This window comes from Culex quinquefasciatus, chromosome 1 (genome assembly GCF_015732765.1).
Source record: "Culex quinquefasciatus strain JHB chromosome 1, VPISU_Cqui_1.0_pri_paternal, whole genome shotgun sequence".
In the NCBI taxonomy this organism is placed as follows: domain Eukaryota; kingdom Metazoa; phylum Arthropoda; class Insecta; order Diptera; family Culicidae; genus Culex; species Culex quinquefasciatus.
Genome location: NC_051861.1, coordinates 102,309,075 through 102,325,927, shown reverse-complemented (window position 1 = coordinate 102,325,927; position 16,853 = coordinate 102,309,075). Strand labels below are relative to the sequence as shown.

General features: G+C 37.0%; 2 protein-coding genes across 2 annotated transcripts in view; one reads left to right on the top strand and one right to left on the bottom strand.

Annotated features, from left to right (window-relative positions):
• LOC6040719 (cadherin-86C) overlaps positions 1 to 16,853 on the bottom strand; it is a 313,005-nt gene that overhangs the window by 127,941 nt on the left and 168,211 nt on the right. The window lies entirely within an intron of this gene.
• On the top strand, positions 1,487 to 2,415 carry LOC6040715. Its single transcript, XM_001850013.2, has 2 exons — positions 1,487 to 1,585; positions 1,712 to 2,415. The coding sequence occupies exons 1-2, from the start codon at positions 1,573 to 1,575 to the stop codon at positions 2,215 to 2,217; spliced, it is 519 nt and encodes a 172-aa protein (XP_001850065.2). The 5' UTR covers positions 1,487 to 1,572; the 3' UTR covers positions 2,218 to 2,415.

The following is a 16,853-nucleotide window of genomic DNA, read 5'->3' as shown; positions in this document are numbered from 1 at the left end:
GAGGAATAAAAGATTAGATAACAGATGAAATTAAATCACCGTGCACAGCGTGATTCAATTTGACGTTCTACGCAATATGGTTTGATTTGTTTAGCTTTTCCGCGTGCGTTCCTTATCAAATGTCGTAAAGCTGAATGAATTTGCTTGTTTTAAATTTAGCCATACTACGGGAGCCTCTTGAATTGAGTTTATAACCGCCGATGAGTGGTACACCGAGAGAAAAAGTTACCGAAATAAAACAGTAAACTCGAAATTCCAAAATCCACTTTTTTAAGGGGATAAGGGAAATTCTCCACTCTTAAATGAATTTTGCTAGGAGTTCCTTTCCGAACATCACAATTTGTTTTGATGGTGATTTTCTCAACGCTGCCAACAATGTTGAATAACACTTTCGATTTATGACTAGATTAGTGAAGGAAACTTCCAAAGTAGTCATAAAACCCAAAAAAATACGCAGAAGCTGGTAGCTCCGCCCAAATTTGTGGTGCGTTTCCAGGGAAATTGATAAGCTTAACTAAAAGTAGAAAACTTTTTTTTAGAAATTCGATAAGTTTCTGATTGGTGATTTGGAGTTGCAAATTGTTCGCGTATAAAATGACCTTTCCAAACTCGTTAACCGTTGAGAACGTAGCAGATCGTCATTGGGAACGGATTACTGTCAACCTGGCAAGTATTATTCAGCGCAAAATGAAGCTTCTGGGCATTTCGTTGGTCGTTCTGGCATCCTGCGGAGTTTTTGCACAAACCGTAGACGACTGCATTCGGGCGTCCTGCCGAACGTACGAGGACGTCAACACGCTGTGGTGCCACGCAGATCCTGGCCACTTCTGCCAGTGCCGGCCAAGCCCGAGCGGAACTTGGGTCCCGCAGGTGATGCCCTGCGCTCCGGGAACGCTGTACAGCTTCCGCCGGCAGACGTGCGTCCATCCGTACATGCACGACGCGCTGGAATGTTCGGACGGGGGCGGTGGAATTGATGATCCCGCGGACTCGGTACTGTGCGAGGAGGTGCCCTGTGTGACGTACTGGGAGATCAACACGCTGGTCTGTCACGCGGACCCCAAGCAGTTCTGCCAGTGCAAGCCGCTGCGGATCGAGCCGACGGTGTGGGTTCCGGTGGCCATGCCGTGTGCGGCGGATACAAGCTTTTCGTTTTTCCACCAGACTTGCTCGCGAGACGAGCTGTGGTTGAGCAGTTGCTGAGGATTTTATTAGTTTGTCATTTAGTAGTTTAAGAATTCGCAAATAAACGCTTTTTCAGTATAAAGTTTTCAGCTGTCATACATTCGCGAATGTTTGCGGTGTGATTCCCATCATAGTGAGCGCATTTCGCGTCGAATGTGAACCATTTCCGACTCCATTCAAGTTGGAATAATTAGCCAAATTAAGATTGCATTGCCGTCTAAATAAAGATATCACAAACTGCTCATTTCCTCTTGGTAAATTATACCGCAAAGATGCAGATAAGGCCCAGATTAGCGAACGCATTTCGTTGGCACCAAGTAAAATGAGTGCGGTTTCTCCGCGACCAAGTGATAACCTTGGGGAACGTCAACCAGAGCTGTTTACATCATGAATCTCTTGGGTAAGTTGAAGCCACCCTTAATTTTTTCAAAAAATGACAGTTCTTTGTTTACATCTGCAAACAGCGAACACGCTAACTTAAAAAGGCTCATTTTTGATCAGAATTTAACCCGATTTCCGTTTTCAGGTTTCATCGTAGTTTTAATCGCGGTCGTCACCGGTACCACCTCCGCCCAGACCGCCCAGGACTGCATCAACGTGGCCTGCCGGACGTACGACGATGTCAACACGCTGTGGTGCCACGCCGATCCGGCGCACTTCTGCCAGTGTCGGCCCAGTCCCGGTGGAACCTGGGTACCGCAGGTGATGCCGTGCGCGCCCGGAACGCTGTACAGCTTCCGGCGGCAGACGTGCGTCCATCCGCCCATGTACGACGACCGGGAGTGCGACGAGCTGGGCCCGGAAGGTGGCGAACTCGAGCTGGCGGTGTGCGAGGAGGTGCCGTGTGTGACGTACGCGGAAGTTAGCACGCTGGTCTGTCACGAGGATCGGACCAGGTTTTGTCAGTGCCGGCCGCTGAAGATTGACCCGACGGTGTGGGTTCCGGTGGTGATGCACTGCGCGGAGAGCACTAGCTTCTCCTTCCGCCATCAGACGTGTACGCGGGATGAACTGTGGTTGAATAGCTGCTGAGAATTCGGTACGGTGAGACCGCGGTGGTTCGACATTTTAGAATTGTCACTTGACGTAAACAAACCCTGGCGACCCGACGGAGTTCACCGCTATGTAGAATTAGTAAAAGATTGTGTTTTGTGTACTGGTTAGGTGTGAGAAAAGTGTGAACGGAGAAGTCAACGACCCAATAAACTATTCATGACAGAATTTCATTAACCCCGCCGGTTCGGTTAACTCGGAACCAGGTCGCGCACCAGGTTGTTTGTGTGTGTGTACATTTCCCTTCGACATTCGTGATTCGGCGGCAAAGATTAATACAATTTATTGGAATGGAATGTTCCCCTCCACGATGACGCTAACGAGGCCTGAAATCGAAGGAGTGCAATGTTGCGTACAAGTTTGCATACAATAGCGAGCTGTCAAAAGCACCAAGATCAATACGGTTTGAGGTAGCACCGTTTTGTTTACATTATGATATTGAGATTAATTACCTTTCGTCCAAATGCAACATTGTGCCCTCCTGTTAGAGGTTCCCTACTTGGGTCCAAGCCACAAGTTCAAAGTGAAGAAGCTCCAGTCCATATTTGTACCAACCATACAGCTGTTGGATGAATGAAATTTGATCACGACTAGAGAAGGCAACATCAAGGGACCATTTGGCAGTGATTATTTGTATTTAATACGCCCCTAATGAGGACGGAGGGGGGTCATTCTTTGCCATTCGTGGGGCGCTACCTTAATTGACGACCTTTTGGGAGGACCAAATTTAGCGGTACCCTCCCGATGTTGTCCGGCAATATGGTAAACAACGTGTCCGCAGCTGCTGGTTCTGGACGGGGATTTTGGGACAAATATGGTCGACGCGCGGATTTGTCGCTAATTATTGTCGCTTCAGGTTGTGAACCGGCCAATGAAGGTAGCAAAGGGTGATCCGTTTGATGGGTACCGCCGAGCTTTTTAATTCGTGATGGACCATAAGCGGAATGGTCGATGATTCATTACGCAAATCGGATATTCTTGGGAGATAACGGACCGATGATATGGAGTTGAATTGAGAGGTGAAGTCTCAGCTAAAGGTCGACGATCTTCGTCAAATATTTATCCAACTTTTTTTCAATCACTTTTCAAATCGAGGGCGTAGGTCCCAAAGTTCAAACTTTGAGCCCAAATCGAATTCCGTTCGCGAGCGCAATCTAAGTCCAGCAATCTCCGAGGAGTTTTTACCCAGCCGCCATGCAAATCAACCAACGGACAGTTGTCGATGTCGTCGTCGTCGTCGTAAAGTCGTGCACAGTTGTTCGCAGTGGAGTTTCGTTGTGGGAGATTGCGATCGCATGCAGTGTTGCTGCTTGACTCAAACGGGCCAGGTTTCGGTGCTTTATGGTGTGGTTGGTGGACAGAAGTGCATTTGCTGGTACGGTTGGACCTCGGTAGTTTGACAGTTTTTGTAATGTTTCTGGTTATTTGAAGAATTTAGGCAACGTACAGAATTTAAAGAGATTGAAGAATTTAAAGGATTTTAATTTTCAGAATTTGAAGAATTTAAACATTTGAGCCGTTTTCTAGAATTCCTCATAAATGATACATTACAATATTTTTTATTTATATTCTGATGAAACTTTGTCAACCGATCCCTCAGCTCCATATTTACAACTTTGCATTATTAGATTCTCCATACAAATTTTAGGCTGTCCTTAAAAATGTGCTATGCAATTATTCGGAAATCTGTCTGCAGAGTGCAGAGATTCTTGAGATCTTTTTTGAAAAATTGTTGATCCGACGTTTATAGATAATTTTCCTAGCCATTCCTATTTATTATTGTCAGAAATGGAAAAAAATATATCATTCTTATAATGTTAAACTAAAAACGGCCGCAAATGGTGCATTTGAAAAAAAATAATTTAAAGGTCCTTTTGGGTACAACATAAAAATGGAATGATTTTATTCCGGTAGATTTTCGATAGTTTTCAAATACCGCTTTAATGAAAAATCATGACTTGGCGAAAAACAAAACGTTCGTCATACCCTGTAGCTCAAAAGTTGGCTTTATTTGTTCACTTAAACATTACAACAAATATAAAAGTTTAAATTAATTTGCAAACATGTTTTTATTTTTTTCATGCACCTGTATTTCCTGAATAGTCCTAATCATACAACTTTGCTGAAGACACCAAACCGATCCGAAAATTCATCCATATAATTAAAATAAATGGTCGATTTGCAAAACTAAGAGAAGTGCTCAGACATTTAAAAATAGTAGAATTTTAAGAGTGTCGAAAATTTAAAAATTTCTAAAGTAAATCTTTTCCAGTTCCTGAGGGGAACACCCTTGAAGAGTATCGGGACCGGCATTTACAAAGTGGATTCAGTGGCAGTTTCATTCTCAACTTAATGTTAACATGTTTGGGTTAATAATAACATTCCATAGGTCGCCTCCCTAAGGTGTCGTGATAAGGTCCAGTTTGTGACGATACACTACCTTCCCTTTACTAAGCAATCGATTCCAGAAGGGAAAAGATCACCAAATTTCTAAGCTATACAAAAATGGACACATTAAAACAATTAAAAAAATATAATATTTTGAAAAATTCAGAAAGTTGTATCATTATTAAAAAAAAACTAACTTAATCCACCTATTACCAACAATGGTTGATATGATGGAATTGCACAAAAATTTCATCTATTTTTTAGATCCGGAATAAAAAAGTACATAAATATCACTTAAGTGGCCATACCTCGAGACAGGGTTGCCAGATCATCAATGTTCTGGACTCGTTGGAAAGATCTTTTGATAACCTAACCAACGATGGGTGGGATGGTGGATCCGGACATAGTTTACATACATTTAAATGAGATCCAACTTCAAAACACTACATAAATGTCACTTAAGTGACCATATCTCGAGGCAGGGTTGCCAGATCTTCAATGTTTTGAACTCGTTGAAAAGGTTTTTTGATAACCTAACCAACGATGGGTCGGATAGTGGATCCGGACATTGTTTACATACATTTAAGTGGGATCCGGCATCCAAAAAGTACATCAATATCACTTAAGTAGCCATACCTCGAGACAGGGTTGCCAGATCTTCAATGCTTTGGGCTCGTTGGAAAGGTCTTTTGATAACCTAACCAACGATGGGTCGGATGAAGAACCCGGACATAGTTAACATACATTTAAGTAAGATCCGGATATATGTGAAAACACATTTTTATGCATGACTTTTTAACTACTTTTCGAAACTTCAATCCGTATAAAACTCGATCTATGGGACCCTAAACCAATTCGAATGCAACAGGTTTGGGTCAAATCGGTTCAGCCAGTGCCGAGAAATATGAGCTAGTTTGTTGGTCACATACATACATACACACACATACACACAGACATTTGTTCAGTTTTCGATTCTGAGTCGATATGTATACATTCAGGTAGGTCTACGACGTTTTTATACAAAGTTCATTTTTAGAGCAGAATTATAGCCTTACGTCAGTGAGGAAGGCAAAATACAACTTTTCAAAAATTTTGGTAAATTTATGATTTTTTTTTGAGAATTGGAAGTTTTTTTTTTAAATTTAATACAAAATGATTTATTAATAAATACAAATTTAAAGAGTTTAAGTAATTCAAATTTTGGTCATAAATAATTAAAAAATATAATTTTAAGGTTTTTTTTTTCGAAAATAACATTATATAGAATTATTATATAATATTAGGAATTAAAAGAATATACAACAGATTTTTCCTGTAATATATATTTTTTATTTTATAAATCGGGCCGTTACAAATATTTTTCAAAACTTTTGTCACGCCCGCCTTCCCTCCCCCCTCCCTCTTCAAAATTGGTCCCTTCCTTGAATTCGGCAAGTGTCGAGAGGCATAAACTTCAAAAAATATTTGCAACAGCTTTGTAAAAAAAGAAACTTTTGAATATAAAAAAAATCAAAAAATTTGAGAAATTCAATAAGTTTTGGAAATTTATATAATTTAAGGTATGTTATAGAAATTTGAGAATTTTAGGAAATAAATAACATTTTTAAAATAATTTTCAACATTCAACTTTTTTTTTATATTGGGAATATTTAGAAATTTAATTAAATAACATTTTTTAAGGAAATAAAAAATGTCATATATTTCATATGATTTTAGAATTATAATATTCCATTTCATTTAAAAAAAATCAAGACTTTAAAATTTGTTGTTGATTGTGAAATTTATTGGAATCTTTGCACTTTTTTTCCAGGATTTTTCAGTTTTTTAAAATAATTTTAGGAATTTGAAGAATCTTTCAAAAAAAATGGTAGAAAGTTATAATTTTAAACTACAATTTTTAAATTTTAAGAATTTGTGAATTTTTAGAAACTTCAACAGTTTAAAATTTGGTAGAATGTTGAGATTTTTTAAATTTATAGGATTTGTTCGAATTCGAAGAAGGTATACAAAATTGAACTTAGTTTTAAGAATTTCAAAAATAATAATATTTTGATTTTTTTTAAACTTGTAAGAGTTTGAAGTAGTCGAAAATTAAAAAAAAAACATTGTATTGACAATTATTGTATTTTTTTATATAACAGCTTTTATGAAAAATTTATAGGAATTTTCAAAAAAAAATATCATTTTAATCATTATCATTTATCATCAAATTCAATCAAAAATTCGAGGAATAAAAAAAATAAAAAATTTGGAATGGATGATTTCAGGGTTTTTGTTTTTAACCTCTAAGAATTTTCCTTTTTTTTTTCAAAAAGATAGAGGATTTTCAAAAAAATTCAGAATTTTAATATCTTTTTTCATAAAGTTAAAAGTTGAATTGAAATTGAAAAAATATTTTGACTTGGTAATTTTTTTAAAATATTTTTAGACATCAAAAATGTCTTTTAACTTAAAAAATAAAAAAAGCTTTTTTTTGTAAATTATGGTATATATTTTTTTAATTACAGCTTATAGGAAAAAAATATAGGAATTACAAAATTCCAATCATTTTAACCATCATCATGAATCTTAAAAATTTTGTTAAAAAATCGAAGAATTTAATTTAAAAATTTGGATTAAGGAATTTTAGGATTTCTTTTCAAAAAGGTACAAGGTTCTAGAAAATTTAAATGAATTTATTATCTTCAAGAATTTTAATATTGTTAAAAGTTTAATTGAAGCAAAGGTTTTTTAAATTAAGTAATTTTTTTATATTTTTTATAGAATGTTGATTTCTTTTATTTTTTTTGAATTCTTAGAATTTGGAGAACCTGGGAAATGCTCAGATTTTTTTTCTAAATTTTGACTTCTTTGATGAATTTTATTTATTCAGAGGAAGTGCAGGTTACCTAGAAATTTAAAGAAAAAAATATTTTCTGACATTTAATTTTCTGATTTTTTTATTTAAAATATTTAAGCAACAAAAGGGCGATTTGAAGTTTTTTAAACTATTGTTTAAATAAATGTAGATTTGACTAGTGAGGTCACCTTTGAGTGAAAAAACATATTTTAAATAATTTTAGTGCAAAAAAAATTCAATCTCACATTTTTAGTTACAAAAAAAACTATTTAAAAAAACACGTCTTTAATTATGTTTAACATTTCAACATTTTATGTCAACCCTCCAATCTAAAATTGTGATAAAACCGCACATTTTGATTGCAGTTCAAGCATGAAAAACACTTTTTGCGCAAAAAATCATGCTAAGCACTTTAATTTAAAAAAGTGTAAAGATGAGATAAAAATAATTTTCGAAAAAATGACAATGATGCCATATTAATTGAATTAATTTTGACCATTCAATGTCATCTCTCAAAAGATGGCATTTTCAGTCTAAATATTTTTGTTTTGTGTTTTTTAACAGAATTAGATAAATTTTGTTCACTTTTCTCTGAAATTTCAAAATTAGTTTGTATCGATTGCTCCTGAAATGGTATGAAGATTTGTAAAGATATTTTTTTATTTAATGTAACCTCTTTGGTAATAGTGTCAGCAAAAAAAAATTATTTGAAAAAATCTGCTCATTATTTGGGAAGTTACCGAGGTTCTACTGTACCGAATGCATTCGCACATTGAACAGCTTCGATTGGTTCACACACCGCGAAGCAAAGGTTGGTTGGAGGTTCAGCGGGGAAGTTGGTGTCCCCACAGAAATACCCCGAGGGGGTGGCCCTCTCGCAATGAAGTGTGAATTGCGCATACGTGCCCGGTTAAGGATCGCGGATCACGCCGAGTGGGCGGTTGGACAGCAGCAGCAGCAACTTCAGCGGGTTCAGCGACGATGTGGCTCAAAACGGGCCCCGCGCGCGGGTTCTAAGCTATTGACGCCCGCAACGCTGGCTTGAAGTCGCGGAAGGTCAGCATTGTCTGAGTGTGGCCGTACGTCTGGCGCCTGCCTGTGAGCTGATCCCGGAAGTGTTTGGACCTCCTAGGTCTTGGGGTGGTTTAAGGGTCTATGTTGGGATTGTAAGAGCTTATGCCAAGGTTTTTAAATAAAGGTAAGTTGAAGAATCAGGTCTAATGGTGATAATTTGAAACCGTTGAACTCAAATCCTTCTGAAGAGATGACTTATTCAATAATGCAAGTGCCAAAAAGGTGTTAATACTATTAGCTGCTGTTGATTAAGTTGGCACCAACATGGTCAATTTAACTTGTAACGGAACATTACACCGACAAATTTCCGTCGCAGAACGCAAATCTCCTGTTTAATTCAAAATTCAAAGTTGAGCTATTCTTCAACGCTGCTCTACATCAACATTCTTGACAGCACTTTTTCCCTTCAAGCAAACATTCTCAAGGGCCACATCCGCCGTCACACATCAAGTCCCGTCCACAACCAGGTCACCGCCACCGATCTCAGCTTCACGGTGACCAACACCGGGGTGGATTCCTCAAATTCCGACTCACTAATCAACTCGTGGTAGAGCGCGCGTTACGACAACCCGTTCTTTCTCTCTAGGGCACCAGGTTTGCGGGTCTTGTGCAACCGACGTATCATCATGATCTGCAGATCATGGAAACTTGCACACGGACACGGCGTCGTCGTCCACGGCGCAAGTTGTTAAGAGATGGTTGTCATATTTGTAGAAGCGTTTTTGTTGTCATGCCCACAAGATTCCCATGGCTTCGAGGAGCGATCCACGCGTGGTTAAAATATTAATCAGCTACAAGACTCTGCCGGGGTGTGTCCTACCCCTGTAGGTATACTGCAGTGTGGAGTACGGTGGCCTCTGATTAATTGATGTACACCACACACCGATAGAGTACCGAGCTTGTTTAATCCAAGCCGTGATCGGGACGTGGAATTCACCGTTGCAAAATGAGCCCCCCCTAGGTGGTGTGGTGTGGCGAAAAGTGGCCCTTCTAGGGCCGACTCCTTGACAGCTCAACCGGTTGAGGCTTGTACCGACCCAGCAGTGTGACACATTCCGCACGCACGTTTGGCACAGCTAGTGTCTTGATAGCCAATCGTCTTCAGTTCTGTGCGAAATAGACACTTTTTTTGCTGAAATTTAATCCAGTTCAAAGAATCATCTCTGCGGTAGTTTTTGGGTGGGCCTGGCCGCTACTGTTGTACTACCCTTCAGAAACGTTCAAATAGAATGAAATTGAATTCTGCAAAAACAAAACGTTCAACAACTTTGTTTAGAAGCTCGCATTGAAATCAACGACATGAAAAACTTCAAGTTTTCGTCGAGAACTCCAATGATATAATCCACGCCGCAGTGGTGCACGCCGAGGCGCAATGTTCGCGCCAATTTACGCCTCGACGAGCCTTGCAGGGAAACTTGATCTTCATTGCTGGCTGGTCTCAGTCGTGGCGACACTAATCGATGTCGTCTTGCCAAGGGTCCACGACTTTTTCCAAACGAAATTGAAATCTACGCGCGAGAGAGCGTTTTTCGTGCGGGAAAGCGTGAATTCATAAGCGTGTGAACCGGGCACGACCATTTCTTCGTGGGAGATAGCGATCAACACTGCTCTAGTGTGATGAGAGGAGTCGGAGATGGACGGGCTCAGCCGTGTGAATCGAGCCACGCATGGAGGAGGTATGATGGATTGAGTGTGGAGCGCAGCGTTTGCGTGAGCATCCCAAATTGTTCTGGGACGTGTGGAGTGTGAAATTTGATTGGATGCAATTATTTATATTAACGAACTATATGATCTGGATGATGAACTGTATGTAGGTTAGCGAATGGTGACATTGCATTCATTTCGGGTACAAATAAAATGTTTTTTTAGTTATGGTCGTTTTTCCAAATAATAAGATTTAAGGGTAATTCTCCTCGTTTTCACAAATCAAATTTTGAAATTTTATCCATGCATTCACAGTATCAAAAAATGCCATTTTGCAAGTCTCCATTAGGGTGCCAATAAAGAAATTGACATCAGGGATAACCCCTGATTCGATTCCTTAGGCGAAAACAAGTATCTATGAAAATTTTGGGCAAAACCGGTTAAGGGTAATCCCGGGCAGACGGTAATAACAAAATTAATAATATTTCAATAACAAATCCTGTTAAAATAACAAAAAGTGTTATTATTTTATCCTGAAGTTCAACTTCAAGAAGAAAAAATAATAACAGTTTCTGATAAAATAACAAAATTTGGTATTGAAGTGATATTAAATTGAAAATGTGTAATAACACGCTAATAAGAGGGATTGTTATACATTTCAAAAACTCTCCTAATAACAAAATTTGTTATTCGTTCGGTATACTGACTTAGAAATAAAATTACCATAAATCGCACAAATGGAAAAGTTTCTAAGTGTCCATAACACAATCTGTTATTATTTTTTTGTTAAATATGTTTAGATCTTTGGGATAATTTTGTCTAATTTCGTCGGGGTCATTATTTTGGCCATGAAATGGGGTCCTTAAGCTAAAATTATTCTAAGAAGTTGATTTTTTTTAATTATTTGATATACCCCCTAAAGGACTTTGTTTAAAATGGTTAGAACTATGAAATAATTTTGACCAATTTCATCGGGGTCATTTATTTCACCATGAAATGAGGTTTCAAGCTTAAATTAATCCGATAAAATTAACTTTTGAGAGTCCATTTTTTTTTAATTTTGTTATATTCCCTAACGAAATTGATTTATTTATTGAGAATTTTTGAAGTGTGAATAACAAAAACTGTTATTATTTTCACAGAGCCAGGAAGTCGGAGCTGACGTTGAAGTTCGAGCTGGAGTGAGACCTCGGAGACTGCATCGGATTCAGCAAATTTTCAGCAACTTTTACTTGGAGTCGGAATCTGTGAAGTCGGGTATTTTTGGAGAGCTGAAGTCGTCGTTGACGTCATATCCTGCATCCAGAGTCGGAGTTGTCTTCAAAGTATGGTTTCAAAGTTGCTTGGAGGTACCCGACTCTGCCGCCCTGACTAGTACAGAGGATTTATGGCAACTGCAGGTTTATTTCCAAATTACAAATAAACCAAAACATTAACTTTTTTTGTTATGGAGACAAACCAGTTCAATAACATTTTTTGTTATTATGCTGCTCCACCTCTCCGCACAAAACAACAAATCTTGTTATTCCTTCATAATTCCTTCTGTGTCATTGGTTTTTTTTTAAATAAAAACATAATAATAGTTTAAGTTATTCTTCGAACAAATCTTTGTTATTAATTTTTGTTATTTTAACAACTAATCCGGTAATCCCAAAACATATTTCGATCTTCTCACAATATCAAAAACTGACCTTCCCAAGTTATTTCCGTCTGCTCGCGATGGGTCGCTTTTCATCATTGAAGATGGTGAAAAAAACTTTTCATACATTTTTTCTGTAAATCGTTAATAATTCGTCAGGGTTAACTCGGATCATTTTGCGGTGTTGGACAAAGATGTTTGTCATAAAATTTTACATAAGAATCTCACACGGGACATTGATCTTTCACGTTTTACTCCACCTTTTGGAGGAATTGTAAAATTTTTGCTTCTCACCATACATTTTTTTCGATTTTAACTTCATATAAACTTCACCGATCGATAACAACCCTTAAACCTTAACCGATTTGGCTCAATGTTAACCCAGTTACTTATTTTTACCCGAAAAATAAATCCAGGGTGTATCACTTATGATTTTCCATAATTCTCAATTTTTCTTGTCACCCTAGTCTTCATACAGGATGATCACACACAGTGGGTATGTGAATATTCGAAAAACGGTATCTTAGTCAGGGTTGCGAATGAGCGAGCGCTCACGGAAAGCTTGCTCGCTCCAGCTGGAGCGTGAGTTTTTATCAGGTAGCTCGTGCTCGCTCACGCTCACCGGAGCGTTTTGCGCTCACGTGAGCCGGTGAGCCAAAGTAGGTAGTTGTTTTTTACTGTTGAAGCATCTGCCTGTTTGAAACGAAGTTTCTAGAACTATCTCAGCACAGGCAGCAAAAACAAACAAGAAAGTGGTCGAACAAACAAAAGTAGGCAATGAAACGGATTTGATCAGTGAACCGAAATTTAAGTTCTTTTTTAAATCTAGACATTTTTCGAACAAGGAACAAAAAACTAAATTCATAATGTAAACATTCATTTACGTGAAGAGATGCACTGTTTGTTCACAAATCAAATCCATATTGGACCATATTGTATTGTTGTTATGTACAAACATATTGACAATTTATGTATATTTAATTTATTTTTAAATAATCTTTTAAACAGTTACAATCATCCATGTTCAAAAAATTATATATAACTTGTAATTGAATATTTTCAGAGGTTTGGTTGCGAAAGTGTAGAATAAAATCCACTTGTTGGAAGAAGAGCCAACCTTTTCGTGGTGAAAAATATTGACCATTTATTTGATTTGAGTCAATAGGAAAATTTCAACCCTTAGGAATTTTGAGGCAAATATTTAAAAATAGAACTGTTTCAAAAATGTTACCCTTTTTTCTAAAATGTTTGCCAAATAAAGACTAACCTTATAAAAATGATTAGCCGTTTCTAATCACTGAAAGATTTAATAAACGGAATAACTTTTTTTTAATGGTAGCTCATTCTGACCCGCAATCTGGAAATGTAGTCAAAACACTGATTAGGTACATAAAAACAGTTTAATTTTATATTTTAATCGACCAAGCATTTAACCTTGAATCGAACTTACCAAAGCATAAATCCTCTTGAATCCATTCATTGTTTTGTAAGTTTTTCTAAGGTTTCAAAAAAAAAAAAAAACAAATTATTCGCTCTACAGCATTGCCTTGGCGTTCTCGATTACGAGATGCCTACTCCTACTCTAAGGTTAACAGGCCCTTTATTTAGGCGTCTATACCCCTCCGCCCCTCTCTGCTACAATAAGGCCTTTAAATTCTAAAATATTTATTCATTCGACTGTATGTCTAAAAAAATATTTGACCCTTGCGAATCCAACCTTTTATTTAAAAACATGATTGATGAAAATAAGCTATTCCAATTCATATATCATAAAATTTGTTCACATACTCATATTTCCACAGCCCTACTGCACCTTACGCAAAAAATCCATCTAGAATTTAAAAAAAACTTTCTCAAAAACGTTAAATGATTAGCGACACGTCCAAAATGAGCGCTCCGTGAGCGAAATATGAGCGCGAGCGCGAGCGTGGAGCAAACGCGAGCTGAAAAAATCGGAGCAAACGTGAGCGCGGGCAAATGTGAGCTAGCTCGCGCAGCGCTCCTCCTCACGAATGAGCGAAAAGTGAGCGCTCATGAGCGCGTGAGCGCGTGAGAAACGCAACACTGATCTTAGTAAGACATTTTCAGATCTATTTGGTGTCTTCAGCAAAATTACAAGTAATCATCAGGACTGCTTAGAAAAACGTTTCTTAATCCACCATTAGGTGGGTGGTTCCTTCCTCACATTTACAAAGTAATAATGAAAATAAGTTTATGAAAAAAAATATATACCTGATACAGACTTTTCCAGAAAACATGCAGACTCTCATTTGAAGCAATGTGGCAACCGGGCGTTTCGCATCTGGCGCGACTCTCGCACGTAAACAAAAAGACCCGGCCTTTTGAGGTTATGCAAAAAATCACCCTTTTTTGTATCTACAAAAATCTTTTTCTTGTCATAACTTTTTAAATACTTGACTAAACCAAATAAAATTTAATAGGGTCTTAGGGGACCCCAAAACGAACAGAATAAGGCGGATCCGGCCAAAATCGGTTCAGTCAGTTCTGAGATAATCGTGTGGAAAAAATCGTGTCTACAGACATCCCCACAGACATTTGTTCAGAATTTGATTCTGAGTCGATAGGTATACGTGAAGGTATATCTAGGAGGTGTATTTAAGAAGTTCATTTTTCGAGTGATTTTATAGCCTTGCCTCAGTGAGGTGAGGAAGGCAAAAAGAGAAGCAAGGAAAAAATACTATTTCTGTTTCTTATTTTAATTTGTGTTACTAAAACAGAAATTATACAATACGTTTGTAATTGTTTCATAAGAAATTTTTAAAATGGTGACACTGAGAAAAACCCACTTTTCACAATTAATTGAAACTTTTGGAACTATATCTCCGTAAGCAATCTGATTTTTTTCCTATAACACATTTGCATGTTGAGCAATTCCATGTCAAATAGGGAATCGGTTGTACCCGTCCCTCTCCAATTTCAATGAAACTTTGTGGACATGTTATCCTAGGCATATATAAGCCATTTTTGTTTATATGGAGCCAGTTACACTCGATAATGACATTTGAGAAGGGCGTAAGTGTTTTAAATATTTTGGTATTTTGTAATTTAAATATTGCTGTATCTCGAAGCCGTTGCATCGTATCAAAAAGTGGTCAAAAACAAACTTGTAGGAAATTTGACGGGCTTACCGAAAAAAATACACTAAAAAAAACACTCCACTTTTATGAGATTTTTCGATTTTTAAGTTTAAAAGTCAAATTTGAAGGTGAGCCCACGATTCTTTTTCGTTCATTTTTTTTAAATAGCCTAAGATGTTACAAAAAGACTCACGAAAAATGCAGGATAGAGCAACTCACCTAAAGAAATTCAAAAATCATTTACTGAAGCTTTTTTGAAAAGTGCTCTAAACGTCAAAATTGTCAAAAACCGAACACGAGAGTCGATTTTCCAGACAATTTTACATAAAAGTCTCCATATTGACCATTATCCTAAGTCCAATCCTTGTGAAGTTACAGCGATTTTAAAAATAAAAATGTTGAAAAAATAGGTTTTTTGATGGTTTCTGGCAATTTCTATGTGACAGACTATAAGATATAACAGATATAAGCTAATTACATTGCTCATAACTGAAAACATAGTATTTTTTCAGTGTAGTATACTGTATAGTAACCTGGATATTAGCGTGGTTCACGGATATATGAAAAAGACAAAAGTGTTCAATTTCGTTTGCATCAACCGGAATTTCGAAGTACTATGACCCAAAAAGCTAGCCTGAAAATTTTATCTTATTTGGTTAAGGTTTAGTTGCTCCAGTTTTGATACGAAGTTAGAATGGAATTTTAATAAATTTGATTGATTTATTTTTCACTTTTTAACTCTTCTTCTAGAAAGTTTTCCTCAACCCGATAAAACTTTATCATGTAAGAGTTTTCTTATAGGTTTTGATTCGGGGAACAACTTTGTAGAACATCGCAAAGCGCTAGGAAATGATCCCGAAAAGATACAGGTTAATTTTATGAGCATATTTTGAAATTTTGCCGAAAAAGTAAACTCTAAAACATCCTGTATCTTTCCAGGATCAATTCTTAGCATTTTGCGATGTTCTACAAAGTTGTTCCCGGATCAAAACCTATAAGAAACCTATGAATAGGAAAATTTGTTAGGGTTTGGGAAATTTTCTACAAGAACATGTAAAAGTTACAATTCTCCATATTAAATTGAATCAAGTTCCATACTAACTTCAGATCAAAACTGGAGCAACTAAACCTTAACCAAATGAGCTCAAATTTTAAGGCTAGCTTCTGGGGTCATAGCGCTTTGAAATTCCGGTTGATGCAAACGAAATAGAACACTTTTGTCTTTTTCATATATCCATGAACCACCCTACTGGATATCCAATAACAAGTCATGGTTTCAGTATTTGCGTGGAAAAGGTGTTTTAAAATGCATTTTACACTAGTTCAGTTGTTTTGCAATAATTAATTTTCCAAAAATGAATGATTTAACAAAAACAAAAAATTTGGCGAAAAAAACTAAAACATCGACAATTTTGAAAAATTCTGAAGATTGTTAAATCAACTCAAACATGCTTAAAGTGATTAAAACGCTGGGAAACGCATTTTAAATTGATTTCAGCATTTTCTTGCCCCCTGATTTTTCGGGCCAACATTGAAGGAGAGCCCCCCCTCCCCTTTAAATACAATAACTTTAAATATGATTTGTACCAGCTTAATCAAACCAAATCATTAAATTTCGTGATAATACCTGAGACCACCTGATACCTGAGCAATTCTCCACCAAAACCGGAAATGGATTTTATTTATATTTTTTTTATCTGGCTCAAACTTTGTGGGAGCCTTCCCTATGACCAAATAAACTATTTTGTGTGATTGGTTCATCCATACAAGTCTCCATACAATTTTGGTTGCTGTACATACAAAAATGGTATGTAAATATTTAAACAGCTGTAACTTTTGAGTGAATTTTCTGATCAATTTGGTGTCTTCGGAAAAGTTGTAGGTATTGTTGAGGACTTTTGAGAAAAAATAGGTACAGGGAAAAAAATATTTG